Source organism: Lepus europaeus, chromosome 14 (assembly GCF_033115175.1).
Source record: "Lepus europaeus isolate LE1 chromosome 14, mLepTim1.pri, whole genome shotgun sequence".
Classification (NCBI taxonomy): Eukaryota; Metazoa; Chordata; class Mammalia; order Lagomorpha; family Leporidae; genus Lepus; species Lepus europaeus.
Genome location: NC_084840.1, coordinates 31592209 through 31613598, shown reverse-complemented (window position 1 = coordinate 31613598; position 21390 = coordinate 31592209). Strand labels below are relative to the sequence as shown.

The window sequence follows — 21390 nt, the reverse complement described above, 5'->3', positions numbered from 1 at the left end:
ATTCTCACATTTATTTTTTTAAAACAAACTATTTCTTTGTGAGTTATTCTACGTGTAATGTATTGTTTCTTAGCAATTATGACAAAATGAGTTATTGATATGTTAGCAAGTTTAGGAAAATCAATTTGTACATATTCCAAATTCACATCTTTTATTTTTCTATATGAAGATAAAATTGCTGAAGCAAATTAAAAGCTGTACCAGAAACTTTCATCAAAATTTAGAAAGGGTGGAAGAATAATTTTTAATCTCATCACCAGCTCAATTAAAAGAAAAATACGAGGGCCACCTCTACTTAATAACTTGCTAGTTCTTGATCAATTCCCAACAACACAAAAAGCCACTCAGAATGAGTTTTGAGAGCGAGGTTGTGCCCTCCGTGTTGTGCTGTCACTGTGGCAGAGCACACTGCTGACTTGGAGCTTTCTGCCAGCAGCACAGCGGCTGCCTCTATGGAGCTGCTGTCACGGGCGAGTCATGGTGCCTGCATGCACCTACACAGAAGCACAGAATTGAACTCGAAGTACTGTCTTTGTGATATCTTTTCAACAAGTCATGTCCCATTCAGCCTGCTAGTTTATCTCTGTCGGGCTAGGGGCCCAAGTGGCTTACGGGAGCTGTCAGGCACAGGTAGACCAACCTGCACTGTGCTGAGGAGGTAATGCATCTTTCGGGCTTGGTAATCTCTTTTCTTCTCTTCCCTTTCGAGGTTAGCCTTCTTCTCCTCTCTTTCTTGTATCTCTGCAAACTCCTCCAGTGTCTCCCTGCATTAAAATCATCTGTAATTATTTAAGATTCTATTATCATTTTAATTCTTTCAAAAATGATAATCAAATTTTTTGAGGGGAATCATCATACCTCTATCAAAATTAGTGGTATAATTACTTTTATCTGCAATCTTTGCAATTTCAGTGAAATTTTAGTGATTAAGTTTTTTAAATCAAATATTAATAGCTGAGTAAATACTCACATCAAATATCAAGTAAGTGACTTACTACATTATCCATTTCTTTGGTTGAAGATGAGCTATTTTGGACATCTTTACATAGCCCAAGAAAGCATCTGAACTATTGATTTCTTATAATGATTTGGTTGTGTATTTATAAATCTCTAATCATTTATTTTGTACCCTAATTAATGGGCTAATTTTAGAAGCATGCAGGTTTTATAATCAGGCTTAATTTGCTGTAAGTTTATATCAGTTAAAAACTCAAATAACATCAAGAAGATACCAGAAAATGCTACACTTTAAAAGTTGACATTTGCTCTATTATATAAACAACTGCAATAAAAGCAATAAATTAGGCAAATTCATGTCTTTTCCAAGTTTGCAATTCCCTTATGATAATCAAACTTCTCATCAATTTATGTCTGATATTTAAACCAAAAATTAACTGTGAAATATACTATGTGAAAAACATTTGCTAAATGGAAAAATATATTATCAAACATGAAAGAATAAATCTTTTTTTCCAAGGAACAAATTTCACTTCTCAAAGGACAAATGCCACAATGTCTTAGAATTGTATTTTACATTTTTTAAAAACCAGATATGTAACTTAGTGTCTAGTTCTTTAAGTACAACTTTAAGTAAATCATCTGAGCATTTTCCTCAAAGATATGAAGAAAAAAAGAGGGAAATGTTGCACAAACAAAAAAAGGTTCCTATTTCTACTTCAATGTCTAGAAATGTTTTCATTGCAATGTTCTGTTAAAGGCTACTAATACAATAATTCATACAAGGTTACTTATGAAACTCACTGACGTTTAAAAATCACCATGCTTTGCTATTGCAGCACAGCAATTTTTTTCAACATAAGATTAAATTGCAAAATAAATGAATTACTTGGAGTGGCATGGCCCCCATTTTGCCACCCTTCTCTTGAAAATTGCTTATTAATATGAAAAAAGGAGTGAGAAAATAGCCTGTTTTACTTTCTGCATAGTATTTTGGGGGCTTCTGCACCCACAGAGCTGGGCTGGCTGCACGTTTAGATTGTGTTGGCAAGCTGGTACAATGACCTTTACGACCTGCATCTCAAGGCTATTATTAATCGCTAAGTAACCTGGTAAAGCCAAACAAATTTGTTTTCATTGAAAGGATCTCTATCTGTGTCTGAGAATTTGTTCTGTACCAAACAAACCTCATTAACTGTGTCCATTTTTGACAAAGAACCAGGAGTTAGAGGGATTGGTGACCTTTCTTTGTCCTCAAGGTACAAATTTCAAGGCTGTTACATATAAATAGATGAGAATTTTTACCAGGAAAAAATAACAACCATGTGTTACATAAAAAAGTGAAAACTTTATTAATTTTAATCTTTACTACAAATATATGTAAAAATATTTATTCTATAAATACTCATATACCTTTAAATAATTTAAAATAACCAGTAAACTGACACTATAAAGATAATTACTGAGAATGCATTTATCTAATTTTATACTACTTCAAAAGTAAGTATAATAATTTTCTTTAAAAATGATAAAAATAAAAAATGCATCTACACAGAAGTTATGCTCCATAAATGATTTAATGAACATGAAGATCTCTTACATTAGGCCCTATAAAATGGAAAACATCTGTAAATGGGTAGAGTAGAAATAAGTACATAGAATTTGACCACAGAGAGAAAAATCTTAAGTTATTTAATTTGTAAAAACAATTCATCCCCAGGATATAGGACTGTAAAATAATACAGTGTGTTTTGGGGGGAAGTAAGGGAGAACTAAAACTGGGCAACAGAGAAAACAATGTCAGCTTCCAGTGTATAAACAAAATGCAGAGGAAATGCAAAAGGAACTGAGAAACCCAAAAAATAAATCCAAGAAACCAGACTAGGAAAACTAAAGTGGCATAATCTCAAAACACAAAAGTAGTTCATTTAATAAATTCATACAATTACTGAAAAAATCTATTTTTAGGTCCCTGATTTACTATAATTCTAGAGAGTATGAGGTTATATTGAATAACAGCTATATTAATGTCAAATATTCTTTGTTAAATGACAAAATAGGAAGAAGAACTGGATAAATTATTTCTCTTTTATATATGAGGTTTTGTTATATCAATAGAGATGAAGATATAGTTCAAAGTGTGAAGTGTGCAATAATAATTATCATCCTACTAAAAATTAAAGGATGGAAACCATTCTTACTGATTTCCTATAAATTTGTAAAAATTATCTATTTTTTTAACCTGGAATATTTTAAAACACTTTAATTGAATGCTTTTAATTTTTTTAAAAAATTAAGAAATGTTTTATCATTTCTATCCTCAAAAAGACAATCCTGTAATATATATAGCATAGCTCTTACTCATTACTTTAAGTTACAAATATGGAAACACATAAAGAGATTAAACAACCTATTCAAATAGCACATCAGTTAATGGCAGAAATGGAATTAGAATCCCTGAATATGCAGAATTTCTAACTCCAGAGCAAGTGGCAATCACTATCCTGATATAAGAAATATTATGCAGACTATTTTTTTATTGAATTACCCATGCATACTTTCTTTTAGCTTATGATCCCTTTTCAACTATATAAAGAACTATATAGAACTATAAAGAATGAAAGCTAATGATTACTTCTTAGCATGCAATAATGAGTTTGCTTGCATTATGCATTTTATTTCTCTCATTGCGCTGACTTTTTAAATTATTTCTTGACATTTTTGTATTTTTAAAATTTTTTCTTAAATATTTATTTATTTGAAAGACAGTTACAGAGAGAGAGATGGAAGAGATAAAGAGAGATCTTTCTTCCACTCTCCAAATGGCCGCAACTGGTGGAAGCTAGGAGCTTTCTCCAGGTCTCCCACATGGCTGCAGGGGCCTAAGCACTTGAGTCATCTTCCACTGCTTTCCCAGGAGCATTAGCAGTGAGCTGAATCAGAAGTGGAGCAGGGGGGATTCAAGATGGCAGAATAGCAACAGGATGGTCCAACTGATGCAGGGTGAAATTAATGTTTAAAAAGAGGGGTAACTAGGCCGCGGCTCAACAGGCTAATCCTCTGCCTTGCAGCGCCGGCACAATGGGTTCTAGTCCCGGTCGGGGCACCGATCCTGTCCCGGTTGCCCCTCTTCCAGGCCAGCTCTCTGCTGTGGCCAGGGAGTGCAGTGGAGGATGGCCCAAGTGCTTGGGCCCTGCACCCCATGGGAGACCAGGAGAAGCACCTGGCTCCTGCCATCGGATCAGCGCGGTGCGCCGGCTGCAGCATGCCAACCGCAGCGGCCATTGGAGGGTGAACCAACGGCAAAAAGGAAGACCTTTCTCTCTGTCTCTCTCTCTCACTGTCCACTCTGCCTGTCAAAAAAAAAAAAAAAAAAGAGGGGTAAATATACTCATAGGATAGATCCGGCAGAAGATCCAGTGAGAGCCATAGAAATGCTTGACTCACGTGGAGGGAGCAAATAAACAGCAGAAAACAAAGGAAGCTTGGATCCTAGGAGGAAGACATCTGCCCTAGCAAACCAGGTGAGAGGGGATTCCACATGCCCACAGCACCACAGATTCTGCTTTTAAAGTTGCATGTGAATCCCCTAAGACAGAAGTGGGAATAAAGAGGGAAACTGTGCATCTCCCCCACGCCACCCAGCCCCACCACAGCAGAGAACTGCAACCAGTTGGGGAAGGGCACATGGATTCTCAACACTTTTTTTGTGTGTGTGTGGACATACTCAGGTAGCTGCTGCCCCACTTCCAGTGCATGCCCAACAATAAATAATAGGGGTCGCATCCCACCCAATCAACGAGGGCCACAAAAATTCAGAATTCCTTCCCTTGTTATGCCAGCCGCACCAGGCCAGTTGCCTGGCAATGGGAAGGAAGGGGAAGCACTAACTGTGGGACTCTCCTACCCACAGAGCACCATTGAGAAGTGAGTGGGGGACTACAGTGGGTGGGTACTTTACTCAACTGTGAATCACAAAGCTAATCAGAGGAAAACCTTCCCCCAGACACTGAAGCTGGTTGGGAGAACCACACACAAACAGTGGCTCTGGGAACAGGACGCACTAGGAGGGCAGACTACCCCCATTGACAGTCCACAACCCAGAGAGCCCTGAGAGCTGAGTCTGAGAAAACAGTGACCGCATAAAAGGAGACAGTGTGGCTAGATATGGGCAACCATAGAAAGCATCTATCTCCTCACTCTCCAGGTTCCTCAGTTACCTATAATAGCTCTTAAAAGAGAGAACCTTGCTCACGGGAAAGACTCAACAGATCAAATGTGCAGTTCATCATTCAGAGTGGATGACTGCTGAGCACATCTGGAACTAACACGGGGGCATCCATCAGCTCAGAGGAGAGCTACCATGCCCATGGGGGTCATACCCTGGAACAGAGCATGCTGGCCACACCCAGCACACACCACTTGGCACTCACTGAAAGTGAATTCACTAAGCCACAGAGATGCAGACCAAAGACAAAAGCCACCAGAATAAATTTCAAAGAATAAAGGAAAATATTCAAGAAATAATAAGGAAGTAAACAAGAGCCCCCTAAAGGAACACTACAACATTTCAATATTAGAAGCTGAAGATGAAGAGATTGAGAAGATGTCAGAAATGGAATTCAAAACACTAATCATTAGATTACTCAGAAGGTCAGAAGCAAATTCACGAACTAAAGAAAACTATACATGGTATGAATGAAATTTTTTTCCATGAAATTGAGACCTTAAAGAGAAATCATGACTAAGATTTCAATAGATCAAATCAAACATGCAGTAGAAAGTCTTAACAACAGGGTTGGTGATGCTGAAGAGAGAATATACAAACTAGATGACAAACCTCTGAAAATTTTAAAGTTGGACCAAATACAAGAATAAACCAGAAAACTAAAAAATACTGTTGGAGATCTACAGGATACCATCAACAGCCCAACATACAGGTCTTAGCAGTCCCTGAAGGCATGGAAAGAGAGAAAGGATTAGAAGGCCTATTCAGTGAAATAATAACAGAAAACTTCCCTAATTTGGAGAAAGAAAGGGACATCTAAGTACAGGAAGCACATAGAACAACCAATAGACATGACCAGAAAAGGTCTTCATAATGACACATTGTAGTAAAACTCTACACAGAAAAACATAAATATTCTAAAATGTGCATGAGAGAAATGACAAATTACTTTCAGAGGAACTCTAATTAGACTCACAGCAGACTTCTCATCAGAAACCCTACAGGCTAGGAGAGAACGGCAAGATATGTTCCAAATCTAAAGAGAAAAAAACTGTCAGGCTGAAGCTGTGGCGCAATAGGTTAATCCTCTGCCTGTGGCGCTGGCATCCCATATGGGCACCAATTCATGTCCCGGCTGCTCCTCTTCCAATCCAGCTCTCTGCTATGGCCTGAGAAAACAGGAGGGGATGGCCCAAGTGCTTGGACCCCTGCACCCACATGGGAGACCTGGAGGAACTTCTTGGCTCCTGGCTTCAGATAGGCTCAGTTCTGGCCCTTGTGACCGTTTGGGGAATGAATCAACAGATGGAAGACCTTCCTCTCTGTCTCTCCCTCTCTCTGTCTGTAACTCTACCTCTCAAATAATAAATAAAACCTTTTAAAAATTTTAAGAAAGATAAAAAATTGTCAAACTGAATACTATACCCTGCAAAGCTCTCATTTATAAATGAAGGTGAAATAAGGACCTTCCATAACAAATAGAAATTGAAAGAAATTGTAACCATGCAACCAGCCTTACAAAAGATGCTTAAGGATATGCTATACACAGAAACACAGTCATCACTACTAAAGAAGATGAAGGCAGAAAATCTCCTAGCATATGTACAAATGAAATCTAAAATAAAAATAAATAGGAATACTAAAGGAAAAATGACCAGGCAATGTCTCTGATTATAAATAGTCACCCTGATGGTAAATAGCCTCAACTCTCCAGTTAAAAGACACAGACTGGCTGAATAGATTTTTAAAAGCTCAGTATTTACTGCCTACAAGAATCACATCTCAGCAACAATGATACCTGCAGACTGAAAGTGAAAGGATGGAAAAAGATAATCCAAGCAAACAGAAATCAAAAAAGAGCTGGTTTGGCCATCTTATTATCAGACAAAATAGACACAAAAACTACTAAAAGAGAAAAAGAAGGATACTATTTAATGATTAAAGGATCAATTCAATAGGAAGATGTTCCTATTATAAATATATATGCACCTAATTACAAGGCACCTGGCTATTTCTGAATGTAAGCCATTGTAACTGGGGTGACGTGAAACCTCAGTGTGGTTTTGATTGTCATTTCCCTGATTGCTAGTGATCTTGAACATTTTTTCATGTGTCTGTTGGCCATTTGGATTTCCTCTTTTGAAAAATGTCTGTTGAGGTCCTTGGCCCTCTCTTAAGTGGGTTGCTTGTTTTGTTGTGGAGTTTCTTGATCTCTTTGTAGATTCTGGTTATTAACTCTTTATCTGTTGCATAGTTTGCAAATATTTTTCCCATTCTGTTGGTTGTCTCTTCACTTTCCTGACTGTTTCTTTTGCAGTACAGAAACTTCTCAATTTGATGCAATCCCAAATGTTAATTTTGGCTTTGACTGCCTGTGCCTCCGGGGTCTTTTCCAAGAAGTCTTTGCCTGTACCTATATCTTGCAGGGTTTCTCCAAAGTTTTCTAATAATTTGATGGTGTCAGGTCATAGATTTAGATCTTTAATCCATGTTGAGTGGATTTTTGTGTAAGGTGAAAGTAGGGGTCTTGGTTCATGCTTCTGCACATGGAAATCCAATTTTCCCAGCACCATTTATTGAATAGACTGTCCTTGCTCCAGGAATTGGTTTTAGATCCTTGATCAAATATAAGTTAGCTGTAGATGTTTGGGTTGATTTCTGGTGTTTCTATTCTTTTCCATGGGTCTATCCATCTGTTTCTGTACCAGTACCATGCTGTTTTGATAACAACTGCCCTGTAGTATGTCCTGAAATCTGGTATTGTGATGCCTCTGGCTTTGTTTTTGTATACAAGATTGCCTTAGCTATTTGAGGTCTCCTGTGTCTCCATATGAATTTCAGCATCATTTTTTCCAGATCTGAGAAGAATGTCTTTGGTATTTTGATTGGTATCGCATTGAATCTATAAATTGTTTTGGGGAGACTGGACATTTTGATGATATTGATTCTCCCAATCCATGAGCATGGAAGATTTTTCCATTTTTTTGTATCCTCTTCTATTTCTTTCTTTAAGATTTTGTAATTCTCATTGTAGACATCTTCAACATCCTTGGTTAAGTTTATTCCAAGTTATTTGATTGTTTTTTTGGCTACTATGAATGGGATTGATCTTAGAAGTTCTTTCTCAGCCGTGGCATTGCCTGTGTATACAAATGCTGTTGATTTTTGTGCACTGATTTTATATCCTGCTACTTTGCCAAACTCTTCTATGAGTTTCAATAATAATAGACAGAAATAAAAAGGAGCTAATGTTCCAACATAGGAAGCTGTCCAGTCCATACAGCAGACTCATATATAACAATCCCCTTAAGTAGCACTCTGATCTCAGAATCAATCCTTAAGGCATTCTAGCTTGGTTAAAAAACCCAGGGAAGAATTTCAGGCATAGAAAGCCAAGACACCATAGCAAAAAATATTCTACATGAAGGACCTCTGTGGGCAAGATCCCAGTGGAAAGAAGGGGCCACCAAAGAAGGATGTACTTTCCTCTGAAGGGAGATTCCACTTTGCCTATAGCTTCATCGAAATACTGAAGTAGTTTGTGGATCCAAACTGCTTCCATATCCTTGGCAGTTCTTGTCTAGAGCCTAGGGTTATCACTGATGCCATACGTAAGAGTGTTAATTGTTAAATAAACAATAGGAGTCATGTGTGCTAATTTCCCATGTAGGACCTCTGTTGTCAAGCTATATCAAGAGACTTAATAGTAAAACTTGTTCTAAAAGAATTACTTCATTTTAGTGTAGTAAGTGGAGGATAGTCTTATGTCGCACAAATTATAGTTATTTCTAACTGCTCACAAAAGATGTATCATTCTTGGGTTCCTCTTGAAAGATAATTAAGTATCCAAAAAAAAAAAAAAGGCAAAATTACCATCGAGATCCAATGACTTTGAGAGTTGAGAGCCCTTCTCTGGACTGTTGAGGAACAGTTTTTGTGCTTGGTTATTTTTTATGTTTTTTATGCTTTGTTTTGTGTTTGTTTTAATTTTCTTATTTCTCTCTTTCTTTTTCTCACTCATATAAAGTGCTGAACTCTTTGCCTAGAATAGATTTAATTCTCTATGTATAAAGTTAAATGAAAATAGATCTTTGTAAAAATCAAGACTGGGAACAGGAGAGGGAAAAGAAGGAGGTAGGAGTGTGGGTGGGAGGGCAGGTACACTGTATAGTTCTATTTATGAAATGTATGCAAATAAAAAAAGTGGCGCAGCATGGTCTTGAACCAGCAGCCATATGAGAAGCTGGTGCTCATATGTGATGCCAGCATCACAGGTGGTGGCTTTACTCAATATGCCACAATGCCAGCTTCTTGATTTTTTTCCAGTGTCTGAGCCAAAGAGAAAAATAATATACTTTTATAAGCTATTTTTAAGGAGAAACAAAACTGCTCAAAATTCTTTCCAAAAACAAATCATATTTTAAATGAAAAATATCCAACTCATAATATACTATAGGCATGCTTTAATATTTGTTCTGTAGACTCCTTAAGTATTTTATTCGAAGTCACAAAAATTATTAGCAAAGGTGAATACTGTCATTCAGAAGGGAGATATATATTTAGCTACACTTTGTTTTTCTTACTCATTTCAAAATATAGTACTAAAATAGAATTTCTGCTTATGTTTGTTTTCTCTTCTTTGTAGTCCACAACAAAAACTCCCAAATCTCCACCCTTTCCAATAAGAAGGTTCCATAAAGTCTCACAATACTAAATCTATAGCTTTAGCTGCACTCCTACAACCTTTTCTCTTTTTTATGTCCATTATATTTTTCAATAAATTATAGTTGTATACATGCACAAATTCATCTCCTACACTCATTCTAAGAGCTAAAATTCTGCTGTGAACTAAATATTCACATCACCCCAAATTCGTATGTTGAAACCCAAATCCTCAATGTCAGTGTTTGGAAGGGGCCTTTAGGAAGTAATGAAGTCATAATGGTAGAGCTCAGACTGAATGAGATTAATGTTCTTATATAAAGAAACACAAGAGAAAGACCCTCTCCACCATGTGAGGATGCAATGAAAATATATGGTTTGGTCTGCAAATAAAGAAGAGACCTTACCAAACACTGCATCTAATAGCATGATGATCTTAGATGTCCCAGTCTCCAAAACTGTGAGAAACAAATCTCTAGTGCTTAAGCCACCCAGTTTGTGGTGTTCTGTTCTAGCAGGCCAAATTGACTGACAGATTCTGAAGGTCAAGATTAAGGTTTATTCATTAACATGCCCCTCCCAAAGCGCTTGGCCTGATACTTGATATTAATTCAATGCTCACATCCTTTTAAACTGTTTCTCAGCTGACTTTTACATTTGATCATTTCTGATAGTTCCACCTCAGAGCTGCACTGAGAAATTCCCCACATGGGAAGTGGAACCAAGTCTAGGACAGTTCGCAAAGTGTGGTCCCTGGGCAAGCGGCATCATCCTTAACTGGGAACATTCTAAATATATGTTCTCATTATGAATTTAGTTTTGAAATGTGCATTCTAAATACACATTCTCAGCCACCACCTCAGACCTGCTCAATCAGATTACTCTGAGGCAATCTCCCACCTATTAAAGTTTAAGAGGCAGTACCCCCATAGCTCTAAAAACTGTGAGGATTTTGTTTCTTTTTCTTTTTTATTTATTTGAAAGGCTGAGTTACAGAAACACACACACGCACACAGAGATTTTCCATCTGCGGATTCACTCCTCAAATGACTGCAGTGGGATGGGATAGGCTAGGCTGAAGCTAGAATCCTAGAACTCTATCCATGTCTCCCACATTAGTGGCAGGGGTCCGAGCACTTGGAACACCTTTTGCTGCTTTCTTAGGTACATTAGCAGAGAGTTGCATCACAGGTGAAGCAGCTGGGAGTTGAACCAGTGCTCGTATCAAATGTTAGTGGTCTAAGTGGTAGCTTAATCAGCTTCACCACAATACAGGTCCCTGTCAGATCTTTTAAAGGATTAAAGTTACTCAATTATATTCACTGGAATGGTATTATGAAGAGAGGAAATTATGTTTCAGTTAATCTTAATGTATGCATCACCATGTTACTTAAAAATGACAGGATATATGGCCGGCACCACGGCTCACTAGGTTAATCCTCCACCTGTGGCGCCAGTACACCGGGTTCTAGTCCTGGTCGGGGCACTGGATTCTGTCCTCGTTGCTCCTCTTCCAGTCCAGCTCTCTGCTGTGGCCTGGGAGTGCAGTAGAGGATGGCCCTGGTCCTTGGGCCCTGCACCCGCATGGGAGACCAGGAGACGCACCTGGCTCCTGGCTTCGGAGCACTGGCCGCAGCAGCCACTGTGGGGTGAACCAACGGAAAAAGGAAGACCTTTCTGTCTCTCTTTCTCGCTATCTAACTCTGCCTGTCAAAACAAAAAATGACAGGATATGTACATCACAAAAATTTCATAGAAATTGTAACTTTGGTAGAGAAAGAAATATATATAATTATTATATATTCCTATATTAAAGATTACATTAAAAGTACAAATGTCCAAAATTTCAGAGAGAATTGCTACTAATACTATGTAGATTTTCAAATAAAAACAATGCCATCATCTATGTCATTTAAAAAAATTTTAAGGAAATAGATTGAAATAACTCTCATGTTTTACTCTGATGGTAAACAGTCAGTGTGTGCTTCTGCTACAAAATGCCTTCAGAATAAAAATAGACGAGCAGCACCAGTTTCTGCTAGGATATTTTATGGAATAAAAGTATTTTAGGTATATTTATTGAATGTATTTATCTTCTAACTCTAACAACTATATGCTTTCAATATATTCATATTAATTTCATAAAATAAGTAGACAATTTTAAAGAAGCAAGCTAAATCTATAACAATTTAAAAATACCACCTATAAAAAGGAAGTTATATGCTTTTACTGGATATTTGACATCCAGAACCATCTTGTGACTTATAAAACTTTGAAATAGATTATGTAGAAGTCATTAAGATACCCAAAATATTTTCACCAGAAACAAAATGCTCACTTCAAGTCTGTCAAACCATTTATACCATTAATGTTATCTGTCTTGTTTTGTCACCTGGTCACCTACTCCCTGGATCTGTTTGACCAATGTTGCAAATTTCACTAGGGCAGTACTTCAAAATGTAAAAATACTGAATGACTTCCATAAAAGTGGACATCCTTGTCTAGTTCCAGATTTCACCTTTCAGTATGATATTTGCTTTGGGTTTGCCACATTTAATCTTTCTTATGTTGAGGTATGATCTTTCTATACCTAATTTGTTACCATTTTTTCTTGAAATTCCTTTGTTTTGTTGCAGTATAGATCAGTTTCTCTTCAAAATGTCTAAGCTACTTTTAAGGATTAATATCATATAGATAATTAACACTCATTTGGTTATTATGAGGCAGGAAGTCACAAGTAGATTTAAGATATTAAAAGGCGTCAAAATAAAAAGAAAGTCTGGTCTCTGACTTTAAGGAGCTTGCAAATAAATCTGCTAATACACAGAAGTCTGAAAGAAATACATGCACAGTGCTTAAGTTCATGAAGTATTTATTCGTTTATTTGAGAGGCAGAGGGTGAGAGAGAAATGGGGGGTGGGCAATTCCATCCACTCACTCACTCCCCAAGCCCACAATAGCTGGGATTGAGCCAGACCAAAGCCAAGAGATGGAATACAATCCTCCTCTCCCATGTGGATGGCAGAAGCCTAACTTTCTGAGTCATCACTGTTGCCTCCTAGGGTCTGCATTAGCTGGAGCCAGAGGCAGCTATTAAACATGTGGGTATCAGATACTGGGACACAGGCATCTTAACCATTAGACCCAATGTCTGCCCCAGTTCACTTCTGATTAAAGGAATCAGAAAAGTCTTTATGGAAGTAGAAATTGGAAATGTGGGCCAGTGTCGTGCAAATAGCCGCATTGTACACCAGCATCCCATATGTGGGCTGCTTTGAGTCCTGGCTGCTCTACTTCTGATTCAGCTCTCTGCTAATGTGCCTCGGAGAGCACTGGAAGATGATCCAAATACCTAGGCCCCTGCCATCCGTGAAGGAGACCCAAAAGGAGTTCTAGGTTCCTGGCTTTGGCCTGGCCTATCCCTGGTCCTTATAACCATTTGGGGAGTGAACCAGCAGATGGAAGATCTGCCTCACTCTCTTCCTCTCCCTCTCTTTATGTAACTCTGCCTTTCAAATAAATAAATAAGCCTTTAAAAAAACCAAAGAAACTAGGAATGGAAAATGAATAGGCTGTCACTAAATAGTGAGATCAGGGATTGAGAAGAGTGGTAATAAAAGGAGGCTGAATTGTTGACAAGAAATTTATTCTCTGGCTGGTAAATATTTTAAAACTATCTTTATTTTTAATTGACATATCAGGTTATACTTATAAGTGGGATCCAGTATTAAAAATGTTCAAGCATGGCCGGCGCCGTGGCTTAACAGACTAATCCTCCGCCTTGCGGCGCCAGCACACCGGGTTCTAGTTCCGGTTAGGGGCGCTGGACTCTATCCCGGTTGCCCCTCTTCCAGGCCAGCTCTCTGCTATGGCCCGGGAATGCAGTGGAGGATGGCCCAAGTGCTTGGGCCCTGCACCCGCAAGGGAGACCAGGAGAAGCACCTGGCTCCTGGCTTTGGATCAGCGAGATGCACCGTCTGCAGCGGTCATTGGAGGGTGAACCAACGGCAAAAAGGAAGACCTTTCTCTCTGTCTCTCTCTCTCTCACTATCCACTCTGCCTGTCCAAAAAAAAAAAAAATGTTCAAGCAAGCTCAGTACCTGTCCCCAGTGCCAAATCAAAATAACGAGGATGAGGTTTTAAGGTGAAGGAAAGAGATATTTAATCTGTTGACAGATGAAAAGGTAGTAGACATCTGGGTCTCTCAAGAAACTATCAGTTTGTTCAATGAGGGTGTTTCAGAGTTTATAAGAGGGCTATGAGGAAAGGAGAGTTGGATTGATGAAATCCCAAAGGAGCCACGGGCCTCTGGTGTCAGGTACCAAGGCTTACACACTCCTGCTCTGGTGCTCTCGTTGTCTCACAAAAGAAGTAGAGATAAGGAACAAGACAATATATATCTTAGGGCATGGTCAAGTGGAAAGCCAACAGTCCAGCCCAGGAAGCATGAACACCATGATTTGCTGCTATGATGGCCAAGTGGGCTTCAGTCAGCTTGGTGGCTCCTTGTAGGTGACAGTTGTCATCTGTCCCAGAACTACAATTCCCCTGCCCAGACTTTAAATCCCTCCAATCAGAAGTCCTGGAGACATTACTGCCCACCAGTGTGTCATCCATTGCAGAATCAAACGGCTTCACAATCTGATGACTAAAATCTTGTAGGGCCAGCTATACTACTCCCTAAATTCAATGGTTATGCCAAGGAAGGATGGCTAGGTTAATGGTACCTTATGGTATCTAGCAGTTGCATTCAAGACTCTGTTTTGGGGTTTAGTTCTGTAACTTCATGTATTTATACATTGTATAATGACCAACACAGGGGAATTTGTTCATACATTATTATTTGTATGTATTGGGAATCTTCAAACTCTTCTCCTTAAGCTATTTTGAAATGTGTAAATAATTGCTGTAGACTATAGTCACTCTACCATGCTATAAAACACTAGAACTGCCCCATTCACACTGTACTTTGGTACCCATTATCCTGCCTCTCTCTATTCCCCCTGCTCTATACTCTTCCTAGTTTCTAGTGACCTCAATTCAACTTTCTAGCTTCCACAAATATATGACAAGCTGTGGTATTTGCCTTCCAGGGACTGGCTTATTTCACTTAGCACAGACTTTCACCAACAATAGCAAAGGGCAGAAATGGACTTTACAGTAGATGAAAGGTTTTCTGGACATGAGTAAATAACACTGTCTAAAACTAATGCTAGCAAATCTGTACTCTATAGACTAGATAATGTGATAATCAAAAAAGTAAAGAGCAGAACAATAGCCCATGTTAAAAAATTACAAAAACATGGCTTCACTTCAATCATAGAAATGTCTAATTGCTCTATTATTTCATTTACCTACTTTGCATAATTTTAAAAAACAATAGAACTATATTCAAAGATCATGAAAATCATCAACTTTTTGCTGTCTCTTTTGAATGAAAAAAGTAGAAAATAATTTTTTGTATAACATTCATTCCAATAATATGTATATATTTGGTGTGAAATTATATTTTTTATTATTCTGGATAGGCTATATAAAAGGAGTGACAATTCTATATGATATGTATATCATAAAATGTCAAGTAATTGAGAGTAATATTGAATTAAGTACATAAGAATAGTAAAATATATTTACATGATACATTATTTTCAGGGGTCCCATTCATTTCATACATATTAATTCATCATCACAACATTCCACTGAATATGCCACGGGGCAGGTGTCATTAATAAGGTGACCATTCTCAAAAAATGAAATGCCTGTACAGATGGGGACTTTGAGACATCTAAGTCTCAAAGCTTGGGGGCTTTCCTGTATAAAGGGCGATCAAGACACATAACTCATTAAATTGCACATCTTCACAGTGATTCAGCTGTGGAGTAGGAGGATAAATCTACTGAATTTGTGTTTAGACTGCAAAGTTGAGGTAGAGAGAGTTTCCATTTCATGTGAAGAGCATTTCATAATCTTTATTTTTCTTATATTTACTTAAACACTTCATACTCTCAGTTAAAATGTGTTAATTTTGTTCCAAAGAAAAAATGAAAACTGCTGCCTTTGTATGCTATTCACTCAACACAGACCAGGGACATCTAAAAGCTCATTTCACCACAATCATGAAGTGATAGTAACATGACCATTGATTGGTGTCCATGTAGTTTAAAGCAGAATGCTCCATGTAACTTCAGAAAACATGTAACAAGTTTTCAGAAACTATTTATTGACCAGCTTTTTCCTCACCAATCGTAATCATTTCTACATGAATGCAAAAAAAAATCAATTCCAATTATTTTTGGACAGAAATCATTACAAAATAATGGTAAAAAGCAGGACAAAGAAAGATAAGGAGAGACTAGAGTATTTTTCTTTCACCATTCTCTTCACTGCTATCTCTAGAAGGGAGAGATTATAAAGGAAAGATATATAAATAGTCAAAAAGCATAACAAAGGAGTAATAAAAAAGTAAATAAAATTAAATGGACAGAATCCAAGATGGTTAAACATGGAATGAGAGGATGGATTAGATGGCTTATTCAGGGAAAAATAGAAGAAATCTTCCTTAATTTGGAGAAAGATAGGGGCACCCAAGCACACACAACAAATACATAGAACAAATGTTGAAATGATGGAAGCATATCGTACTCTTAATAGTTATAGTCATAAAAGATCTTCACCACCACACGTTGTAATCAAAATTTCAACAGTAAAACATGAAGAAAAGATTCTAAAATGTGCATAAGTGAAATGCTAGTTTATCTTCAGAGGATCCCCAATTAGACGAACAGCTGCTTTTTCATCAGAAACCATATGGGCTAAGAGAGAATGGAGAGACACAATACAAGTCCCAAAAGAAAAAAAAATATTAAACTAAAATACTGTTCCCAGGAAAGCTCTCATTTATTAATGAAGGTGAAATAAAGACCTTCAAAAACAAACAGAAATTGAAAGAATTTTTCACCACTCATCCAGCTTTAGAAATGATACTTAGATGTGCCACACACAGAAACAGAACATGATGGTTATCATTATGAAAGAATGTGAAGGCAGGAAACCTCCTAGTAAAGTACAAAGGAAATCCAAAGTAAACAAAAGAAATATTTATGGAAAAATGGCAGGACCACATCATTATTTATCATTAATGAAATCGAATGTAAATGGCCTAAATTCTCCAATTAAAAGATACAGGCTAGCTGAATGGACTAAAAAACAAGACCCATTTATTTGGTGCCTACAAGAAACACATGCCACCACAAAGATGCACACAAGAAAAAGTAAAAAGATGGAAAACATAGTCCATGGTAATGTAAAGCAAAAATGAACAAGTGTAGCCGTCCTAATATCAGACAAAAATAGACTTCAACAAAAAAACTATTATTGGAGACAAAGAAGTGCATTATGTAGCTATTAATGGATGAATTCAACAGGAAAATGTGACTATAATAAATGTTTATACACCCAATACCATGGAGTCTGGCTATTTAAAATAAATGTTAACATATTTAAAGGGAGACATAGACTCCAATACAATAATAATAGGAGACTTCAACACCCCACCTTCATCAATGAACAGATGAACTAGACAGAAAATCAACAAAAAAACAACAGTGCTAATCGACACTATGGACCAAATGAACCTAATTGATATCTATAAAACATTTCATTACACAACTCCAGAATACATGTTCTTTGCATACTGCATGGAACTTTGTTAGGATAGACCACATGTTAAACCATAAAGTAAGTCTCAACAAACTAAAAAATAAATTGGAATCATAGCATGTATCTTTTCAGACAACAATGGAATGAAACTGGAATTAACAACTTAAGAATCTCTAGAAATATATAAACATATGGAGACTGAACAACGTGTTCTTGAATAAATAGTGGGTCATAGATGAAGTCAAATGGGAAATAAAAAAATTCCTAGAAACAAAAAATGATGACAATACAACATATCAAAATTTAGGAGATGCAGCTAATGCAGTGTTAAGATGAATGTTTATAGCAATTAATGCTGACATCAAGAAATTGGAGAGGCATCAAATAAATGATCTAACAAAGCATCTCAGACATAGAAAAACAAACAAAAAGCCAAACCCAAAATTAGTAGGATGAAAGAAATAATTAAAATTAGAAAGAAATAAACAAAATTGAAACCAAAAATATAAAAAGTCAATAAAGGGGCGAGCACTGTGGCATGGTGGGCTGAGCTTCAATCTGCAGCACCAGCCTCCCATATGGGCAGTGGTTCATGTCTCAGCTATTCCTCTTCTGGCCCAGCTCTCTGCTTGTGGTAGAAGATTGTCAAAGTGCTTGGGCACCTGCACCTGCTTGAGAAAACTGGGGAAAGCTCTTGGCCCCTGGCTTTGGATTGGTACAGCTCTGGCCATTGCACCATTTGGAGAGTGAACCTGCAAATGGAAGACCTTTCTCTCTTTCCTTCTCAGTCTGTAACTCTAACACTCAAATAAACCGATAAAACCTTTAAAAAAGAAGATCAATGAAAAAAACCACTGGGTTTTTGAAATAGTAAACAAACTGATACACCTTTGGTCCAACTAAACAGAAAAAGAGAAAAGACCAAAATTAATAAATCAAGATGGAAAAATGAGATGTTATAACAGCACAGATAAAACCATCATGAAGAATTACTACAACAGCTATATACCAACAAATTAGAAAATCTACAAGAAATGGATAGACTTCTGGACATATATAATCTACCAAAATTGAATCATGAAGACACAGAAAACCTAAGTAGATCAATAGCCAAGACAGAAATTTAATCAGTAATAAAGACTCTCCCAACAAAGAAAAGCCCAGGAGTGCATGGCTTCACTGCTGAATTCTACCAGACATTTAAGGAACAAATAATTTCGATTCTTCCCAAGCTATTCAAAACAACTGAAAGGGATAGAATCCTCTCAAACTCCTTCTATGAGGACAGTGTTACCTAAATTCCAAAACTAGAAAAAGATACAAGGAATTTAGGTGCAAAAATCAACAGAATACTAGCTGATTAAATATAACATCACATCAGAAAGGTCACTCACCCTGATCAAGTGGGACTTATCCCTGGTATGCAGGGATAGTTCAACATACACAAATCAATAAATGTGATACATCACATTAACAATTTGAAGAATAAATTCCATTGGATTATCTCAATAGATGCAGAGAAAGCATTTGATAAAGTACAACATCATTTCATGATAAAAACCTTAAGAAAATTTGAGACAGAAAGAACATTCCTAAACACAGTCACAACATTATGACAAACCCACAGATAGCATCTTATTAAATGGGCAAAAGTTGGAAGAATTTCCACTAATACCAGAACCAGACAAGGATGCTCACTTTAATCACTACCATTCAATATAGTTCTGGAAGTTTCAGCCAGAGCCATTAGGCAAGAGAAAGAAATCAAAGGGATCCAAATTGAAAATGAGGATTTTAAATTATCACTATTTGCAGATGACAATAAACAAATACATATATATCCAGTGAGAGACTACTGGAACTCATAAGATAGTTTGGTAAAGTAAAAATCAATACCCTATGTATACACAAACGATGCGTTGGCTGAAAAAATACTTGTAAGGTCAGTCCCATTTAAAGTAGGTGCAGTCGCTGGCACTGTAGCACAGCAGGTTAAAGTCCCGGCCTGCGAAGTCAGCATCCAATATGGGTGCAGGTCCAAGTCCCGACTGCCCCACTTCTGATCCAGCTCTCTGCTACAGACTGAGAAAGTAGAAGATTAATAGGACTCACTGTGCACATGCTCCACATGTAGGACCTCTGCCCTTAATGAGTTGCCCTAGGGGAATTAAAACTAGTCTTCAGACAGTACTTTATATGTTGTGTGTTTGTGTGGGTGCAAACTTTTGAAATCTTTACTTAGTATAGAGTTGATCTTCTGTAAATAAAGATAATTAAAAATGAATCTTAATGAAGAATGGGATGGGAGAGGGAGTAGGATGGTTTGGAGGTGGGAAGGCAAGTATGGGGGAAAAACTGCTATAATCCAAAAGTTGTACCTGTGAAATTTATATTTATTAAATAAAATATTTCTATAAAAAATAAAACAAAAAAAAATGGCCCAAGTACTTGTGCCCCTACACCGACATGGAAGACCTAGAAGAAGCCCCCAATGCTCCCGGCTTTGGAACAGCTCAGCTCTGTTCTTGGCCATCATTTGGGAAGTGAATCAGTGGATGGACGACTTTTCTCTCTATGGCTCTACCACTTTCTGTAACTCTCTCTTCCAGATAAATAAAATAAATCTTTTAAAAAATAGGTATAAAAATTCAAATATCTTGGACTAAATTATCCAAGAAGATGAAAGGTCTCTACAATGAAATTATAAAACATATAAGAAAGAAATAGAAGAAGACTGCAAAAAATGGAAAAAATCCTCCATGTTCATGGATTGGACTTTGACCATCTTCCATTGCTTTCCCAAGCCACAGGCAGAGAGTTGGATTGGAAGTGGAGCAGACAGGAATCAAACTGTTACCCATATGGGATAACAATGTCACAGGCAGCAGTTTTACCTGCTATGTCATAGCGCCAGCTCCAAATCTACTTTCAATCAGCAATGAAAATGTTTTAAAATGGACTTTGTTCCATTCATCTTTTATGAAAAGATCAGATAAAAAAAGTGAGATAAGAATTTCTAGTCCATCTATTCCTCAAAAGTTGGACAACAAGGCTAACTCCATGAATTAATATAGAAGTATTTTGGTCCCTTGTTTTCAGATGAACAAAATTTCAGTGGTATGTTCTGGATTTTTTTCCCACAATCACCACAGCAGAGGAGGATCTGAAATGCATACTGATTTTCTTTTCATCAGAAAGAACAAAAGGGGCCAGCGCTGTGGCATAGCAGGTAAAGGCACTGCCTGCAGTGTTAGCATCCCATAAGGGTGCCAGTTATAGTCCTGGCTGCTCCACTTCTGATCCAGCTCTCTGCTATGGCCTGAGAAAGCAGTAGAATATGGCCCAAGTCCTTGGACTCCTGCACTCGTGTGGTAAGACCTGGAAGAAGCTCCTGGCTTCTGGCTTTGGATCAGTGCAGCTTCAGCTGTTGCAGCTATATGGGGAGTGAACCAGCGGATGGAAGTTCTCTCTATATCTCTCTGACTCTGCCTCTGTAACTCTGCCTTCAAATAAATAAATAAATCTTTTTTTTTCTTTTTTTTAACTTTTATTTAATGAATATAAATTTCCAAAATACAGCTTATGGATTACAATGGCTCCCCCCCCCCCCATAACTTCCCTCCCACCCGCAACCCTTCCCTTTCCCACTCGCTCTCCCCTTCCATTCACATCAAGATTCATTTTCAATTCTCTTTATATACAGAAGATCAGTTTAGTATATATTAAGTAAAGATTTCAACAGTTTGCCCTCCCATAGCAACACAAAGTGAAAAAATACTGTTGGAGTACTACTTATAGCATTAAATAACAATGTACAGCACATTAAGGACAGAGATCCTACATGATTTTTTTTAAGAATTGATTAATTTTCTATGCAATTTCCA

At 37.3% G+C, this 21390-nt stretch overlaps 1 protein-coding gene across 1 annotated transcript in view; it reads right to left on the bottom strand.

The window, feature by feature from the left end:
• SPATA17 (spermatogenesis associated 17) overlaps positions 1 to 21390 on the bottom strand; it is a 291772-nt gene that overhangs the window by 165513 nt on the left and 104869 nt on the right. Inside the window, exon 6 of the mRNA XM_062211329.1 lies at positions 641 to 764. Within this exon, the coding sequence (XP_062067313.1) occupies positions 641 to 764 (124 nt within the window). The remainder of the gene's footprint in view (positions 1 to 640; positions 765 to 21390) is intronic.